The sequence below is a fragment of the Oncorhynchus mykiss genome, chromosome 8 (assembly GCF_057628025.1).
Source record: "Oncorhynchus mykiss isolate SJ-2025 chromosome 8, ASM5762802v1, whole genome shotgun sequence".
Classification (NCBI taxonomy): Eukaryota; Metazoa; Chordata; class Actinopteri; order Salmoniformes; family Salmonidae; genus Oncorhynchus; species Oncorhynchus mykiss.
In genome coordinates this window covers 26,990,708-27,006,347 of record NC_143029.1, presented here as the reverse complement: position 1 = coordinate 27,006,347, position 15,640 = coordinate 26,990,708, and the positions used below count along the sequence as shown (strand labels likewise).

Below are 15,640 nucleotides of genomic sequence, written 5' to 3'. Positions count from 1 at the left end.
GCATTAAGAAGGAAATAAATTCCACAAATTAACTTTACACAAGGCACAACTGTTAATTGAAATTCATTCCAGGTATCTACCTCATGAAACTGGTTGAGAGAATACCAAGATTGTGCAAAGCTATCATCAAGGCGAAGGGTATTTGAAGAATCTCAAATGCAAAATATATTTTGATTTGTTTAACCCTTTTCTGCTTACTACATGATTCCATGTGTTATTTCATAGTTTTGATGTCTTCACTATTATTCTACATTGTAGAAAATAGTCAAAATTAAGAAAAACCCTGGAATGAATAGGTGTGTCCACACTGACTGGTACTATATTTAAATATATTTCTGTTTTATTGAACCATATTCCGATATATTACTTTTTCAGTATGGGGTAAGCATGGTAGTGAATCTCTGTAGTGTTGGTACATGCAATTAGCTACACCCCGTCACCCCCAACCAATTAAATAAGTCATCAAACAAGACTTCTACAGATAGACGGACTCAGTTTATTAAAGCACTGTCGTGTTTATTTATTATCAAGAGAGAAAAAAGGACAGCAGAAGCATTACATAGTCATAACTGTATGTCTTACTATGGTTACTTGAACATTTTCAAATGTGTTATTTTGATAATATGACACAGTAAAACACACTATAGACAGTTAGCATGTTGCTGCTGTGGTGACAGGACAAGGCCAACTCTCTTTTAAAAACAAGCCGACATGGCACTCATTAGGATTGACACACACACACACACACACACACACACACACACACACAGGGACACGCACTCGCAAGTAAGGGGGCCATGCTGTATCGCAATATACACAGCCATCCAAAAATCATCAATAAAAAAGAAAGAGAAAACGAAAGACTAGAAGGGAAGTAAAAGAGAGTGAAAGAAACAAAAAAGTAAAGAAGTTTGGCACAGGAGAAAGGAAGGCCACAGTAACACTGGAGACTGAATAGGAGTCAACCATTTTGTTTCTTATATGTGTAAGTCATTCTAAGTAATCTCATAGAAAATCTCTTAAAGCACTTTTTTTCAAGACGGATCGAAAGAACAGTCTTTAGTATTTCCAGAGAAATACCCCGTGGGGTTAAATTGGGGGAGGGGGGGGTTGGGGTTAAAAGGGGGTCGGGGAACGTGTCTCTCACATGATGGCAGTCTCGGTGTGGAGCAAATAGGAGCAGAAAGATTTCTGCTTTAGGGCGGGGCTTGGGGTTCTTGCTATGGGGCTAGGGGTGTGTGCCAAGGGGCTTGGGGCGCGGGACATTGGACCGGAGGGGGCAGAGATCAAGGCAGTGGGAGCACAGCTAGCCCACCTGGATGGAGGGCGTTGATTGGCTGGGCGGGCAGGACGAGAGAAGTTCAGTGACGGGGTTGCTGGGGACAACTCAGCTGGGCTCACCTGGAGAGAGACGATAAGAGTGGGTCAGATCAAGACTGTGTGTGTGTGTTTGCTATGCCTATCTCACCTTCTGTGTGTCCTTTCTGTAGGCAGTCTTTGTGGCTTGGGGACTAGAGTTGTACTCGTGCTCGATGTCCAGCATATCCAGTAGCTCAATGAGTCCATCGTCCTTATTCTGACCTGCAACTGGCCCTCCCCTCTGAATCCTCTGAGCTCCAACATGGGACCCACTCAAGTTCCTGTAGTCCAGTATGGGCTCCCTAGGCTGGTATGCAGGCCTCCTGGCCCTCTCCCCCTGGACCAGACCAATGTCTGTCCCTCTGTCTGCCCCTCCGAGGGCTCTTGCTTTGGCCTCGGTCCTCCTCTGACGCCCTGCCTGGGGTCCTTTAGGGTGAGCATAGCTACCCATTGAGGTGCCTCTACTCTCACCAAGCTGGCTCTCTCTCCTATAGTCTCTCACTGCCACACTAGATCCTCGTTCTTTGCTGGGATCCATCTCCACTGTAAGCATGATGGAATCCGCCTGGCATTTCTGGGCAGGCAAGCGCCCAGGCACCCTGCTGCCGCCCAGCTCTTTGCGCTGACAGACGGGGGTGGGGCACTTGTTCTCGATAGGCACCTGGTTGGTCACCACACCGGTGTCGGTGAGGGTTTTCCCCTCGTTCTTCTGGAGCATGGCCCCAAACTTCCTGAGGACCGAGGGGCTACCACACGTCTTGTCCACAAGGACCCCAGGGGAGTGGGACTTTCTGTCGAGGGCTGGGGAAGTCTCGGATGAGGCAACCTGGGAGGTGGAGCGGGGGGGTACAGGAGGGCCTTCTCTCTGTCTATGAGGGGGCTTGTTAAGGTCCCTGCAGGGGGAACTCTTTCTGTGTGACACTCTGTTTTTCCTGTTCTCAGCCTCCTCGTCCGCAAACCGCACCTGACCAATCCTAAAACAGATTAACAAGCAAATAACTCAATGAGTAAAATAGCTAAAATACAAAATCGTATAGGTGGATTTTGCTCTCTAAATGATCTTCTCTAAATGATCTCAGTATTAGTGAGGTCTGTGGACGTCCTTCTTACCTCTCATTCTCAACAGGCCTCCTCTTCATCGCATCCTGGTGCACAGACTGATCCTGGCTCCCTTTAGTGATCTCCTTCAGATGCTGAGAGAGAAGTGGGACAAGGGTTACCTGGGAGAGGAAATAATCAGTGATGTAGAATAGTGCAACTAGCAAAGATACAGTATATCAAATTCAGCTTTACAGCCACACCGGGATGACTTATGCAATTTCCAGTGGAGTATTGAGACGTGCCAGTTATATGTCATTTATTTAAACGTTTACTACTGAAAACAACCCTGCTTAGGGCCCTCAAATGTTTGAAGACTTGAAGTGAACACTATAGGTATAATAAATATGGAGGTGGCCCCATCTAGTCTTCCAATGAGCTAAGTGGAGTTTCTACCATATTGCTTCCACCTATCAGATTTTTTCGGATCTGCAAACACCAATGGGGTGAGACATAGGGTAAAGGTTATTTTTTGGACGGGGCTGCCTATCAACTTTAATCCTTAGTTACTGTAGCTACTCACATTGTTGAGAGCTGAGTTGGTCTTCCAGGTCTTTCCGTGACCATGTCCAAGATAATCCTGCAACAAGTCTTCAAGTTCCACCGCACCGTTGCAATTTGGATAATAGCCACCAATCTGATGGTTGACAGGTTCGTCGTAACCGTTGGGGCCGTGACTACAACCATTGCTACAGTGATTTGGCACTACAACAGCTCTTGGGTGGTCCTTGGTTCTGTTGCTATGGCTGCCAGGCCGGTCACAGAAGCCATTGCCATGGTGCATCCTATCATTTTTGCCGTTGCCCATGGTGACATCATTTCCCCCTCTACGAGCCTGCACCTCATTGTAAAGCTGAAATATGAGCATAAACATTATAATGATCAAACACCTACCGTCACAACGTGAACACAAGTTGGAATAGTTGTATTCACCAGTTAGACTAATTATTTACACTTACAACTTAAGCATGTTCCAAAACCCAATATACATACAGATACAAGACCGTATGTACACAAAACAAGTCTGTACCTACGACAATGTCAACCTTGTTTACGCAATCCATATAACCATCCCAAAATAGTTACACGACCCAACTATTTTTATAATCTACACATTTGTTATGTCAGTTGGAGTGAGTGTGTGCTTGCTTCGCTATTTTAAGCTTTAATGCATTCACCACTATCATCTTTCACAGTGTTCTGACTGTCTGTCAGCACATCACAGTTTAATTAGCTTGTTAACATCTGTCTGTAATCATTACTCCAAAGGGGACATGGGGTCTCAAAAAGGGGCGTGGCTCCAACAGTGTATTATAACACACACACACACACACACACACACACACAAGCAGTTAAACACTCTTCAGAGAAGACCAAGGGTGCGCGACGAGAAAGACTCTCTCAAAGTGAAAATGTTCACACTACCTAGGATCTTGTTTGATGACTATGTCAGTTTGACTATGTCAGAACTGTGCTTGAGCATGTTGGACCATGTTTGGACTATCCCATGTATTTGGATGATGTTTTACTTTATTTTAGACCTTGATGGAACGCATCTGACCATGGTTGACCCCTCACCTCCTCTATCTTCCTCTGCATGTCCTGCAGCTGGTCCTCCCATTCCTGCATCTCTGAGTCGAAGCTGTCCAGAAGCTCCCCCCTCTCTGTTCCCCAGCCCCGCCCAGCCTGCTCCAGACCGCGCTGAAGTTCGGTGGCCGCCATTTTGGGCCGCTTCCTGCAGCAACTTTTTACTTCCTGTCACAACTTTCTTTTCTTCCACCAACAACTTCTTCTTCCTTCTTCTGTTTAAACTTCCTAACTTCCTTTCTTTTTCAACTTCCTAGCTTTTTGTCTTTAAGGGGTCACCAAGGTGTGGAAATGTTAGAGGAACACTGCAAAGGAAGAGAGGATGGGGATGATTATTGTGGACAAAAAGACATGGGAGAACTAGAGGACATTAGTCATGTGGACATCCACCAGTAAAACAAATGGACTCAAAAGGTCTAGTCCCCATGGACATTCTACCTGCTACTCCCCATGGACATTCTACCTGCTACTCCCCATGGACATTCTACCTGCTACTCCCCATGGACATTCTACCTGCTACTCCCCATGGACATTCTACCTGCTACCCCCCCACCTTGCCTGCTACTCCCCCGTGGACATTCTACCTGCTACCCCCCCACCTTGCCTGCTACTCCCCCGTGGACATTCTACCTGCTACCCCCCCACCTTGCCTGCTACTCCCCATGGACATTCTACCTGCTACCCCCCCACCTTGCCTGCTACTCCCCATGGACATTCTACCTGCTACCCCCCCACCTTGCCTGCTACTCCCCATGGACATTATACCTGCTACCCCCCACCTTGCCTGCTACTCCCCATGGACATTCTACCTGCTACCCCCCCACCTTGTCTGCTACCCCCCCCCCCACCTTGCCTGCTACTCCCCATGGACATTCTATCTGCTACCCCCCCACCTTGCCTGCTACTCCCCCGTGGACATTATTTCTCCTGCTGCCCCCCCCCCTCCCAAAAGGCTATACTCTACCCCTACTCCAATTACATTCATCACAATTGCAGTTGTAAATGTGTACTTTTCTATTTTTATTTCACTCAATGGTAATGCTACTGCTCCCCCGATGGTCATTCCACCTCACTCCCTCAACAGTCTATACTTTGCCTCCACCCCAATGGGTATTTATTGTTTAATCACTGCCACAGCTGTTATGTATATAGTGCTATTTATATTTATATTGTTTTCATTACTATTTTAATTATTTGATTTCACTAGTCCTGCATATTGGAGCTCCAAGCCTAAGATTTCTACTGTACCCTGCAATCACACCTGGAACCCTGACTTTTACACAATCTGAATCTAATCTGAATAAATACACATTTTGTGGATTTCGTGGAAAGATTCAAAGCATTTTGGGCTCTGTATTCCCAGCCACATTTCATTGTCATTTAAGATACCTATGTGACACGTGCCAAGGAATGCCTGGTGTAGTGTGACAACCTCACTATTTGGCTGTTGGTCACTATCCTCTCTGCTCCAACCCTTCGCTCTGTCCTTCACAATTTTCTATAATGGAACTTTGGAAACCTTCCAATTACAGCCATGACCCGTTTGAGCACATATTCCCCATTTTTCAAAAGCGGGGTGTATCTCGAATACAACCCCCCCCCAACTATTCAACACGTACAGGTTACACGCAGGACGCATTTCTTCTAGCCTTCAGTTACACTTTGCGAACAATGGAAACGTGTGCCCTCCGTGTCACCGCTAAACGATAAGTTCATTTCGCACTCGGCTGCATGACCAACTCACCTCGAGAAAATTGGCCATAATGCTGCATAGGGGCGCGTATTGGCTTGGCTTAAACGGTTTTCCGTAGGCCTATCGCTGCATTGATTTATTACAGTACATCAGGTCATTTTAGAAGGCCGATGGTTTGCTATCACCGAATGTTATATATTATGTTTACCACCTCAAAAGTACCCGAACACAACCAGTCATCTTGTGATGTAAGAGTGCGAATATGTTAATAATACAAACCTGTAACTATGCATCGAGAACTCGGAGAGAGATAGAGAGAGAAAGAGCGAGAAAGACTAAATACGCAAGGCGTGTGTTTTGAATATTAATAGGCCTATAATAAATAAATTCCCACATGACCAAATGTAGCCTATTTAGTGGTGCGTAAAAAAAAGCACCAAAGGGGAGACACAGGTTGATCAAATGTGACCCAATAGATCAAGCCCACAGTGGATCTGCAACGTTATATTTTACTACTTGTCCTTATTAAGTTTTTGTCCAATTATTGTAAGAAACCCAAGTTGTAGAGATGCGTAAAACAAAACTTAATGGAACTCTCCATATCCATTAAATAAAATACATTTAAATATTAACTTCTTCATGTGGCCTTACCTGGCTGTTCAATAATCTCCTTGACGATTTTATTGTTAATCGCGGAGGATATATCGCAGTGGCAGATAATTAGTCCTGATTTCAGTCTAGCCAAGGCATTCACCGTGAATTTCTTGAGATCCTCTGTTTGCCCGGTGGCGGCTGCGCTTCCACCGCTCCAGAGTCAGTCCCCTTGTCGCGAAATACTCGCTTTTGTGCCTCTGTTCTAAAGTCCCGCGGATTGGATTTTACAGGAACCCTCTCTTGTCAAGCCTGAGCAGGGTTATGTCCAGAGCAGGCACCTTTTTTCAGGGTAAACAACTTCTGTTCCAGAGGGGGACCCAGGCTTTATAGTGCACCTCGTATTTACGTCGCATCACTGGAGCCAAGATCAAGTATCTTAATGTCAAATTTATTCCAGCATTTGAGGTCTCGATGGGAGGACTGTCGTCACTCGCATCCTGTCTATAATTAAAAAGCAATGTAGAGAGGGAAACTGTTTGCATAGCTATTTCAGCTGCCGAGCTCTGAGCCAATAGGCACTCCTGTTGCTACTCCGCTTTGGGGTGCTTGGCAGATTTCGTTTTGTGACTCCAAACTACTCTTATTTGTTTACAATTTTGATTGCCAAAATGTAGCATATATGTGACACCTGCGCTAACATTATTTTAATTCGTTTTTTTTTCTCGAAAAACTTGATATCTGTCGCGTCAGCGGGTACTTTACTCCAATTTTACTACTATTTTATAGTTTATTTATTTGGACATTGCCATTGCTGTTGATAAAGGTTGCACAATATCATCGCGCGCCTCATGCGACCACCATTAGGTTCTGACCCAAATAGTTCACTGACATGATGGACACTTGTCGACATAAACAGTGTGTTGCGAAAGGCATCTGATAGCTCAAAACCAAAATATATTTGGTGTGGATAGGAATGTGGGAATCCTCAGACTATGAGCCAATTTATGCTTGATTCGAAAATGTGGTTGGAGGCGCCATAAGGATGGTGTGATGCAGTTGTGATGCCTCCAGAGCCACGCCATGCGTCTCTCAAATGTTGTAACAATGCAGAAGGCTCCATATAGCTCCGCATTGAAGCGCAAGAAGTATGAATGCCCTGACTTCTGCAGAGTCCGTATCAAATAGTTCGGGCAGGGTTTGACAAAATCGGTCCTCGGTGCACCTTTTGGTTTTTGCCCTAACACTTCACAGATGATTTAAATAATTAACTATCAATCAAGCTTTGATCATTTGAATCAGCTATGTAGTGTTAGGACAAACATCGTGCACCCCTTGGGATTCCCGTGGACTGAGTTTGGGAAACGCCCAGTTAAAGGGCAAACATCCTTCGTTTGCATTGTCGCGGTCCACGATGTACAGGTGCTGAATCGGAATTCTGATTGTCGCTGGCCATGGTTCTGAATCACCACTATTTACCTTGTTTGTTTAAAATCTTATATTTTACACTTTTGTAAGCAATGAGGAGGAACCTCCACCTTTCCTATCAGATTGTAGGTCTACATTTCTTATATACTACCACATGGTGGTGGTCTACCTGTAGGCTACAACATTTCTTTGCAGGTAGGGACTATGGCTATAGGATTTGATTCTGGAATTGGGCAAAACAGGTGTTATGCTAACTCACCTTTTCTTTGGGGTGATGAAGGAAGTGGTGGGTGTTGGGAAAAGTAGTCTCCAGTGTTGAACCTAAGCATATATCCTGTTATGTGACTGTGACCTGTGCTTGAAGAGGGAGGCTCCTGTTCGGTGACCTTGGCAACAAATGTTTAAAAAAAATAACACAAACAAACAAACAAAGGATGTGGCTATGCTATTAAGGGAGGCGGGATCACAGGACGAAGAAAAGGGTAAACAGAAAGACAAGTTTAAAGATGGTGGCATAGGAGTGGGAGGAGAATAAGACTAGAATGAGGATGAGTAAAATGATGGGCTGAAACATCTGGGCAGAGGATGAACAGAACACGAGTGTCAACGGAGGAGAAACGAGAGGGAAAATAGGGTCAGAGAAAGAAGGAGAATAAAGTCAGCAGAATATTCAATGGTGACGGACGAGTGAAGAGACTATGCTGATACATCCAAACAGGCATGGTCAAGTCTACATCTCTTTAGTTAAGAAACACACACAAAAACACATGCACACACACACACACACTTACCGACAGTGGTTCCTCCTCCCTGTCCTCAGGTTTGGGCACCTCCAGTCTGTCTATGAAGCCCTGTAGCTCCTTCCTGAAGGCCTTCATCTGGGCATTGATCCTGTACAGCAGCTCATGCTCCCTGATCCTCCCACCCTCCTCCTCCTCCTCACCCCGCCCATACAGGTCGCTGTTGGAAACGTACACCCGTGCCTCTGCGATTATAGTTGCCGTGTCGGCGATGAGCCGGTCGATGGTCCTGCCAAGACGCTCCGCCTCCACTCGAATGTCAATCATCTGCTGGCGATCCTGTAGGTTGCGGGGCAGGAAGCGGGCGGCGGTCTCAGGAGGTGGGGTATAGAGACCCCGGGTAGGCGTGAGGCAGCGGGTTTGGTTCCGCACCTCGTCCGAGTCACTCTCCCCGCCCACTGGGCCCTCGCGTTTGCGGTGCGGGGGCTGGAGGCGAGAGGAGGAGGAGTCATCATCGCTTTCGCGGCGCCCGCTTGGTCCAAGCCCTCCTGCGTCACTTTCTGCATCGCTGTCCCGAGGGCTGATGCCCCCCCTTAGGGCCAGGTGGGAGGCCAGGTCGTAGCGCTGCATGTTGGAGAGCAGAACACGCTTCTCATACTGCAGCTGCATCACCTGGGAGAGAGAATAGGACTGGCTGAATGAGGCATGATATGTTTATGACATTTGATCTTTGTTTTCTTCTTTGATTCCAGCGTTATCTTTTTGTTTACCATATTGTCTGCACAGCCATTTTGACTTTCAATACATGTTAAAGGTTACGGAAATAAACCAGAAAAACTTATGTGGAAGACCGACTCACCTTCCCACTGAGATCATTAATCTGTAGCCGGGCCGTCTTCAGTTCCTCCTGCAGTGCCTCTGCCTTCTCCGAACATACTCCTCCTGCCGCCACTCCTCCATGCCTTGCCCCTCCCTCGTGGGTCCCGGCCTTAAACCTGAGCTTGTTGAGTTCTCCCGTCACTCTCTTGTTGTGATCTTCAGCGTCGGCCAGGTTCCTCCTCAGGAGCTCTGCCTCGTCCTCCACCAGCTGCAGCTGCTGCCTCAGCTCTGTCATAGCCTCCCCATGGCCCCTGCCCGCCCCCATCCCACCCACAGCCCCCCCACCGGACCCGCCTTCTCCCTCCCCTTCACCCCTGAGGTCGTCCAGCTCCGCCCTCAGACCCCGGTTCTCCACCTGGAAACACATGACATGAAGACGGATTGGTCAGTTATGTTATTAATCACTATCTTCCTCTCTCTGTAGGCACCTTCTGAGCAGAACAGGCAGAAATGCTTGGAACAGTTGTGCTCCCTTGTGCAAACTTATTTCCTGGTCTCTTTCATGTCATTACCTATATCAAACACTCTGCATCACATCCTGTGTCTCTCACCTCCAGCTCCACGATCTTCCTCCCCAGGATGTTAGCCTCTTCCTCCACCAGGCGCAAACGCAGCTTCAGCTCGGACTCACGAGTGGTGGGGGGTCCCCAGGCCTCACCCTTGGGGTGGGGGCTGTCCAGGTCCCCATAGAAGGAGCGGTACTTCTGTAGCTCCGTCTCCAGCCGGTCCTTCTCCTTGTCGATCTTAGCTGTCTTCTTCCTCAACAATACAGCCTCTTCCTTGATGAAGGCCAGCTGGCACTTGAGATCATCGTTGTCATCCTGAGAGAAGGGGAATTGGAAGGAAGATAATGCAGTTCTGATGTACAGGAGACAACTCTCGCTCGTGTTTGGAAAAAACACTTGATTTTTTTATAAAAGCATTTCATGGTGATCCCTCACCTCTGTTGGGGTCTGGGCAGACTTCTTGTCTGACTTTTGGACCTCCTTGCTTCCTCTTCTCTTGTGAGACTGTTGGGAATTGAATAATGAGTATTACAGCAAAATATGTGCTGTATAGATTGTATAATCTATTGTGGGTGAGTGTTCTTACCTCCTTGACTTTGTCCAGCTCATTCTGAAGGGCCTGTTTGGTCACCTCCACCTCGATGAGTTTCTGCCTCAGTTTCTCGTTTTCGTCCTCTGTCTTTGTGCGTTTCTCCTCCACATTCTCCAACTCATGGTGCAGTCTCACAGACACATCCTTCGCAACCTGCATTAAACAGAAACAGGGACATTGATTTAAGTTGATTTAATGAATTATGGCGGTGAATGGACAGTGCATTAAGCAACTAATAAAATGAGTTTCAACATCAAGCCTACCGACACACATACACACACATACACACACACTCCCTCCCTACCTTCAAGTCCTGCTCCAGGCTCCTCAGTAGTTCCTCGTCGATCTCTCCCGTCTGGGCATAGCGCAGCTTCTTCCTCTCAGCCTTCCTCAGCCGGTACTGGAGGATCCGGCAGTTCTTATTGGCTCGCTCCAGCTCGCGTCTCATTTCCTGCAGCTGGCACGTGTCCTCCTCGTAGAAGGTGTCACGCATCTCGTCCATCTCCGTCCTCATCTCCTCGATCTCCATCTGGAACATCAATATGAGTGATCAGCCAATCAGACACTGGTAGCCAACAGGGGGCGTGGGCTCACGCTTCAGCATTATTGGTGTTGTTGGAGTGTTTAGGTCCTCTGAAGATGATGTAATTGAATAGGGACAAGCTAATCTGAACCGATTAATATTCATTATTATGTCAATCAATGAACAGAAGTAGGCTAAACACAGGATGGTGCCATTCATTGTTCTTAATAGGGAAGAGGGGTTTGCCTTGTAGCTATAGGGCAACCTAAATCATTTAGCTTTCACAAGCATCAATTAAAAACCAAGGGAACTAAGCACTTTTCTACATGAGTTCTTTGCTAATGTTTCAGAAAGAATAACAACTGTTCACTTAGCCTACCCAATTGGCTAAAGAAATATGCTTGCTTCATTGTATCAACATACAGTTTTCCAGTATATCTCTAATAATAAACCTCGGGGAATATGCATGGAATATTAATAATATCTCAGTTGCAGTGTTATCATCAAACACGAAATAAGCCTACCTTTTCACTTATGCTAATATATATATACATATATACATATACATACATGATTACATTGGAATATATGAGCATATGTTAGTAATGCCAATTTTGGGGAATAGGCCTGAATTCAATCTCAAACAAAAAGTGGCCTACCAGTTCAGTTACTGGATCTGCAAAAACATTGTGTTTGTATACATTGAATATTATTGAATGTCAGTGATGCCAAACCTTTAGATCTTCATTCTCATCCACCAGTCTCTCCAATTCGTCCTCAAGGCCCTCGTCTTGCTGTGTCACGAACTCCGCCTCTATGGTCCCGATAGACGGCTCCGGCTCGGCCTCCGCGCTGTCAGCCGTGTGCATCTTGCTGATGCTTCTCTTCAGTTTCTTATGTAGGTGGAAGTGCAGAGTTCAGTCTGCAAGCAACTCTCGCTCCACAGACTAAGGCCCGGCCCGCAGCCCACGTATTCCCCTCTTCTGTCCCTGCAGTAGCCCGCTGAAGCTTTCACCGACTCCCCTCCCAGCTTCTTCGTTTTCCCTTTCACCAAACACGCGGTGCTGGAGCCGGTATGACCCAATATGTTGGGAAGACAGGCCTTTGAGGCAGGGATACACCTAACGACGAACTACGGGTTTGAGAATCTGGTGAAATATCTCCTCTGTATCTTCTTCTCTGCTACGACGAACTACGGGTTTGAGAATCTGGTGAAATATCTCCTCTGTATCTTCTTCTCTGCTTCGACGAACTACGGGTTTGAGAATCTGGTGAAATATCTCCTCTGTATCTTCTTCTCTGCTACGACGAACTACGGGTTTGAGAATCTGGTGAAATATCTCCTCTGTATCTTCTTCTCTGCTAGCATCCGCCCTGTTGGCATTGCCAGCATCCGTTTCAGCACCATCTGGGTAAACAGCTGCAACGTCGCATCTCTCGATCTCCTCCCTCACGACAGCGGCCCTAAGCCCCTCGTTTACTACCTTATTCCCCGATCCTCCTTTTGAAACTATATTTTTGGATCTGCTGGAGGATTTTGGGGCTGATTTTGAGGCGCATTCCCGGATTCTGGCCGGAGAGGGAGCCTGATGCTGCCTCCTCCCTCTGCTATTGTCTGCTGCTGCCGCTGGAAAATCCGCAGCGCCGCTTGCGGCAGTCGTGTCATCCACCAGCCTTGACTTCTCCACTCGCCCATCTCAAAGTGACTGCAAAGTATGATATATTAGTTATGGGAATAATAAAAACATAATATAAGTCTTGATATATTAGGTCTATCCGGTTGGTAAAAGGTGCAATTAAATATGATGGTAAACCAGTTCCAACATTCCAACATTTAAATGGAAATTCTGGCTGAAATGCACAACCTTTGCTGCAAAAGGGACATGACGTCTGCAGAGCGACATTGAAATAATATTAACTTTGAAAAAGACCCGAAGCCAATAGGCCTCTGTTTATTGGCAAATGGGAATCTAACGTGGGCTATACAAGGCTACTATTCAGTATGTATAGCCTAGTGATAGGCTACAAGTGATACAATTACATGTATATACGCATAGTTTATATATAGTGAGTTTTGTACTGTTCTGTAACTTTTGTTCAATAAAAATGGCACATAGCCTAACATTAGTTAATATATTAGGCTACAGATGGTCAACAAACGCACTGTCAAATATTTTCATGAATTTTCTAAGCAATTTCCTATCGAAAGGTGTTATTTGAATGAGGCTTCTTACCGCGAGAGAAAGTGCAGGTTCAGCCCAGTGATAAAGGGCTAGAGAGATGCTGACACAACAGGCACTGCAGGGGCACGAATAGCTAGCTACACAGTATTCATGATGTGGTGAGGTCAACGTCAAACCAGGAAACAAACAATGTAATATCTTTCTCCAGGCCAATGTAAATAACCCATTGCAGCCTTTTTACTGACTACATCAACACTAATTGAAATAATGCACACAATGAATAGGCTATATTTATTGTTTTGCTTTCAAATGTATTCTACTTATTTTCCCAACCGCTAGAAGGTATCTCCAGTGGGCCTAGGTAGTAGATCAAGAACTCAGTAAACCATATTGTGCATGCAGTGATTTGTTTAGGCCATGGGAGGGTGGTCTCCACCCACCTCTCAGTACCTTCATAAAGGGATCGTCTGTGCGTGCAGACAGGTGCCCGCCAAGGATACACTGACCGTATGAACAAACTTAGTTACATTAAGGTGTTGTTGTAAGTGGTAATGAGATGAGTGACAAACAGACAGACAGACAGACAGAGAGAGAGACAGGCAGACAGACAGGTGACAGACAGTTTGAATCTGGGGTTGTATGAGAGTATCACAGCATGGATGGTGTGAGTGTGTAAAGCTTACACAAGTGTGAGTTTGGATGTAGCTAGAACTCCCCCTCAACACTGATACAGGGTCAGATCTTTTGTTTATCCCCCTAATGGTTAAGGCTAAGATTGGCTAGATCCTAGATCTGTGGTTAGGAGGTAGTGTGAGTTTGGATGTAGCTAGAACTCCCCCTCAACACTGATACAGGGTCAGATCTTTTGTTTATCCCCCTAATGGTTAAGGCTAAGATTGGCTAGATCCTAGATCTGTGGTTAGGAGGTAGTGTGAGTTTGGATGTAGCTAGAACTCCCCCTCAACACTGATACAGTGTCAGATCTTTTGTTTATCCCCCTAATGGTTAAGGCTAAGATTGGCTAGATCCTAGATCTGTGGTTAGGAGGTAGTGTGAGTTCAGAGCAGTGCTAAAAGCACAAGTGCAGTACAGGTTATGGTGACCTGTGTTAAGTGACCCTGATGGAAGGCCTACTGCAATCCTCTTAGAGCTCGGCTGGTGTAGATCTCTCTTCTTCCCATAGGAGGAAGGGTGATAGTGGAGGGGGAATAGAAAAAAGGTGTTGAAGAAAGAGAGGCAGATGAGGAGGAAGGCGGTGACAGCAATAGGAGTGAGGCTGGAAATTGAGTCAGCACTGATGTCACTAGAGGTCTTGTGAAAATCCTCTCCATGTATCTGTTAACGTATGGCACAGAAGCTGACTAGTATGTGTATGTGTTGCATATGTGCAGTTTTGTGTGTGTGTTAACATGTGTGAATGTTGTATATGTGTCTATGCATTGTGTGTAAGAGACAGTGTGTGAACTCTCTGTGTGTATATAGTATATGCATTCCAGTATTTCTTAATTCCATTCTTTTACTTTTAGAATTGTGTGTATTGTTGTCATTTGTTAGACACTACTGGACTGTAGGAACACAAGCAATTCGCTACACACGCAATGACATCTGCTAAATATGTGTAAGTGACCAATACAATTTGATTTGATGTATGCACATATGTGTGAGTGTCAACGTCCCAAAGGAAGATTACAGAAGGCTCCTCTTTTCCACAGTGACCTGAATTCCTGGGTTAACTCACTTTGTGACGTAGGTATAAGCTCTTTTACAGCTAAAGCCAATTTACCCCCCCTCAGATTAGGGCAGAGCTGTCTGGCCAAGCCCCAGAGACACAGGCCTCTCTCTCTCTCTCGCTCTACCTCTGTCATTCATAGGAATTTGCTTGACCCAGGGGACAGAGGGAGAGGGGGGTAGGGTGGGCCGGGAGAGGAGAGAAGAGGTGGAGGAATCCTGCTCATCAGAGCCAGAGATTTACAGACCTTTGGAAACTTTGAGAATGAGAATTGTAAAGGCTTCTGGGTGGAGGGGGGATGGAGAGAGGGTTTCTGAGATGGGGGTAGACCCGTAAATAGAATTAGTCAAACAATTAAAAAGTTATCCTTTTTCAATAAACCTATACTAAACATATTCTCGTCACCAAATAATTGATTAAAACACACTGTTTTGCAATGAAGGTCTACAGTAGCCTCAGCAGCTTTCTGTAGGGTAGCACCATGGTGTGGCCGGGAGACAGTTAGCTTCTGTCCTCCTCTGGGTACATTAACTTCAATACAAAACCTAAGAGGCCCATTGTGCTCACCTCCTTCCATAGACTTTCACAGTAATTATGACAACTTCCAGAGGACGTCCTCCAACATATCAGAGCTCTTGGTGAACGAACTGACATGTTGTCCACCCAATCAAAGGATCAGAGAATGAATTTAGTACTGAAAGCATAAGCTACAGCTAGCTAGCACTGCAGATC

At 45.9% G+C, this 15,640-nt stretch overlaps 2 protein-coding genes across 7 annotated transcripts; both read right to left on the bottom strand.

Moving 5' to 3' along the window:
• Positions 1-495: 495 nt before the first annotated feature.
• LOC149981480 (uncharacterized) lies at positions 496-6,847 on the bottom strand. 4 transcript variants are annotated; one of them, XM_090183105.1, is made up of 5 exons: positions 6,389-6,847; positions 2,981-3,310; positions 2,470-2,579; positions 1,469-2,333; positions 496-1,401 (listed from the first exon to the last, which is right to left on the bottom strand). In XM_090183105.1, exons 2-5 carry the CDS (start codon positions 3,263-3,265, stop codon positions 1,144-1,146), a joined length of 1,518 nt encoding a protein of 505 aa, XP_090039231.1. In that variant the 5' UTR covers positions 3,266-3,310; positions 6,389-6,847; the 3' UTR covers positions 496-1,143. The 4 variants fall into 4 exon arrangements, with proteins under 4 accessions (XP_090039231.1, XP_090039232.1, XP_090039229.1 ...); XM_090183106.1 differs by having other exon boundaries at positions 2,470-2,552; positions 6,389-6,836; XM_090183103.1 differs by lacking the exon at positions 6,389-6,847 and adding an exon at positions 4,036-4,349.
• LOC110529706 (microtubule cross-linking factor 3) lies at positions 4,273-12,677 on the bottom strand. Of its 3 annotated transcripts, none has more exons than XM_021612158.3 (9): positions 11,731-12,677; positions 10,778-11,002; positions 10,468-10,626; positions 10,317-10,385; positions 9,927-10,196; positions 9,356-9,730; positions 8,548-9,168; positions 8,016-8,330; positions 4,273-4,349 (listed from the first exon to the last, which is right to left on the bottom strand). In XM_021612158.3, the coding sequence occupies exons 1-8, from the start codon at positions 11,863-11,865 to the stop codon at positions 8,220-8,222; spliced, it is 1,965 nt and encodes a 654-aa protein (XP_021467833.2). In that variant the 5' UTR covers positions 11,866-12,677; the 3' UTR covers positions 4,273-4,349; positions 8,016-8,219. The 3 variants fall into 3 exon arrangements, with proteins under 3 accessions (XP_021467833.2, XP_036841082.1, XP_090039228.1); XM_036985187.2 differs by having other exon boundaries at positions 8,016-8,142; positions 11,731-12,634; XM_090183102.1 differs by having other exon boundaries at positions 8,016-8,108; positions 11,731-12,634.
• Positions 12,678-15,640: the final 2,963 nt, after the last annotated feature.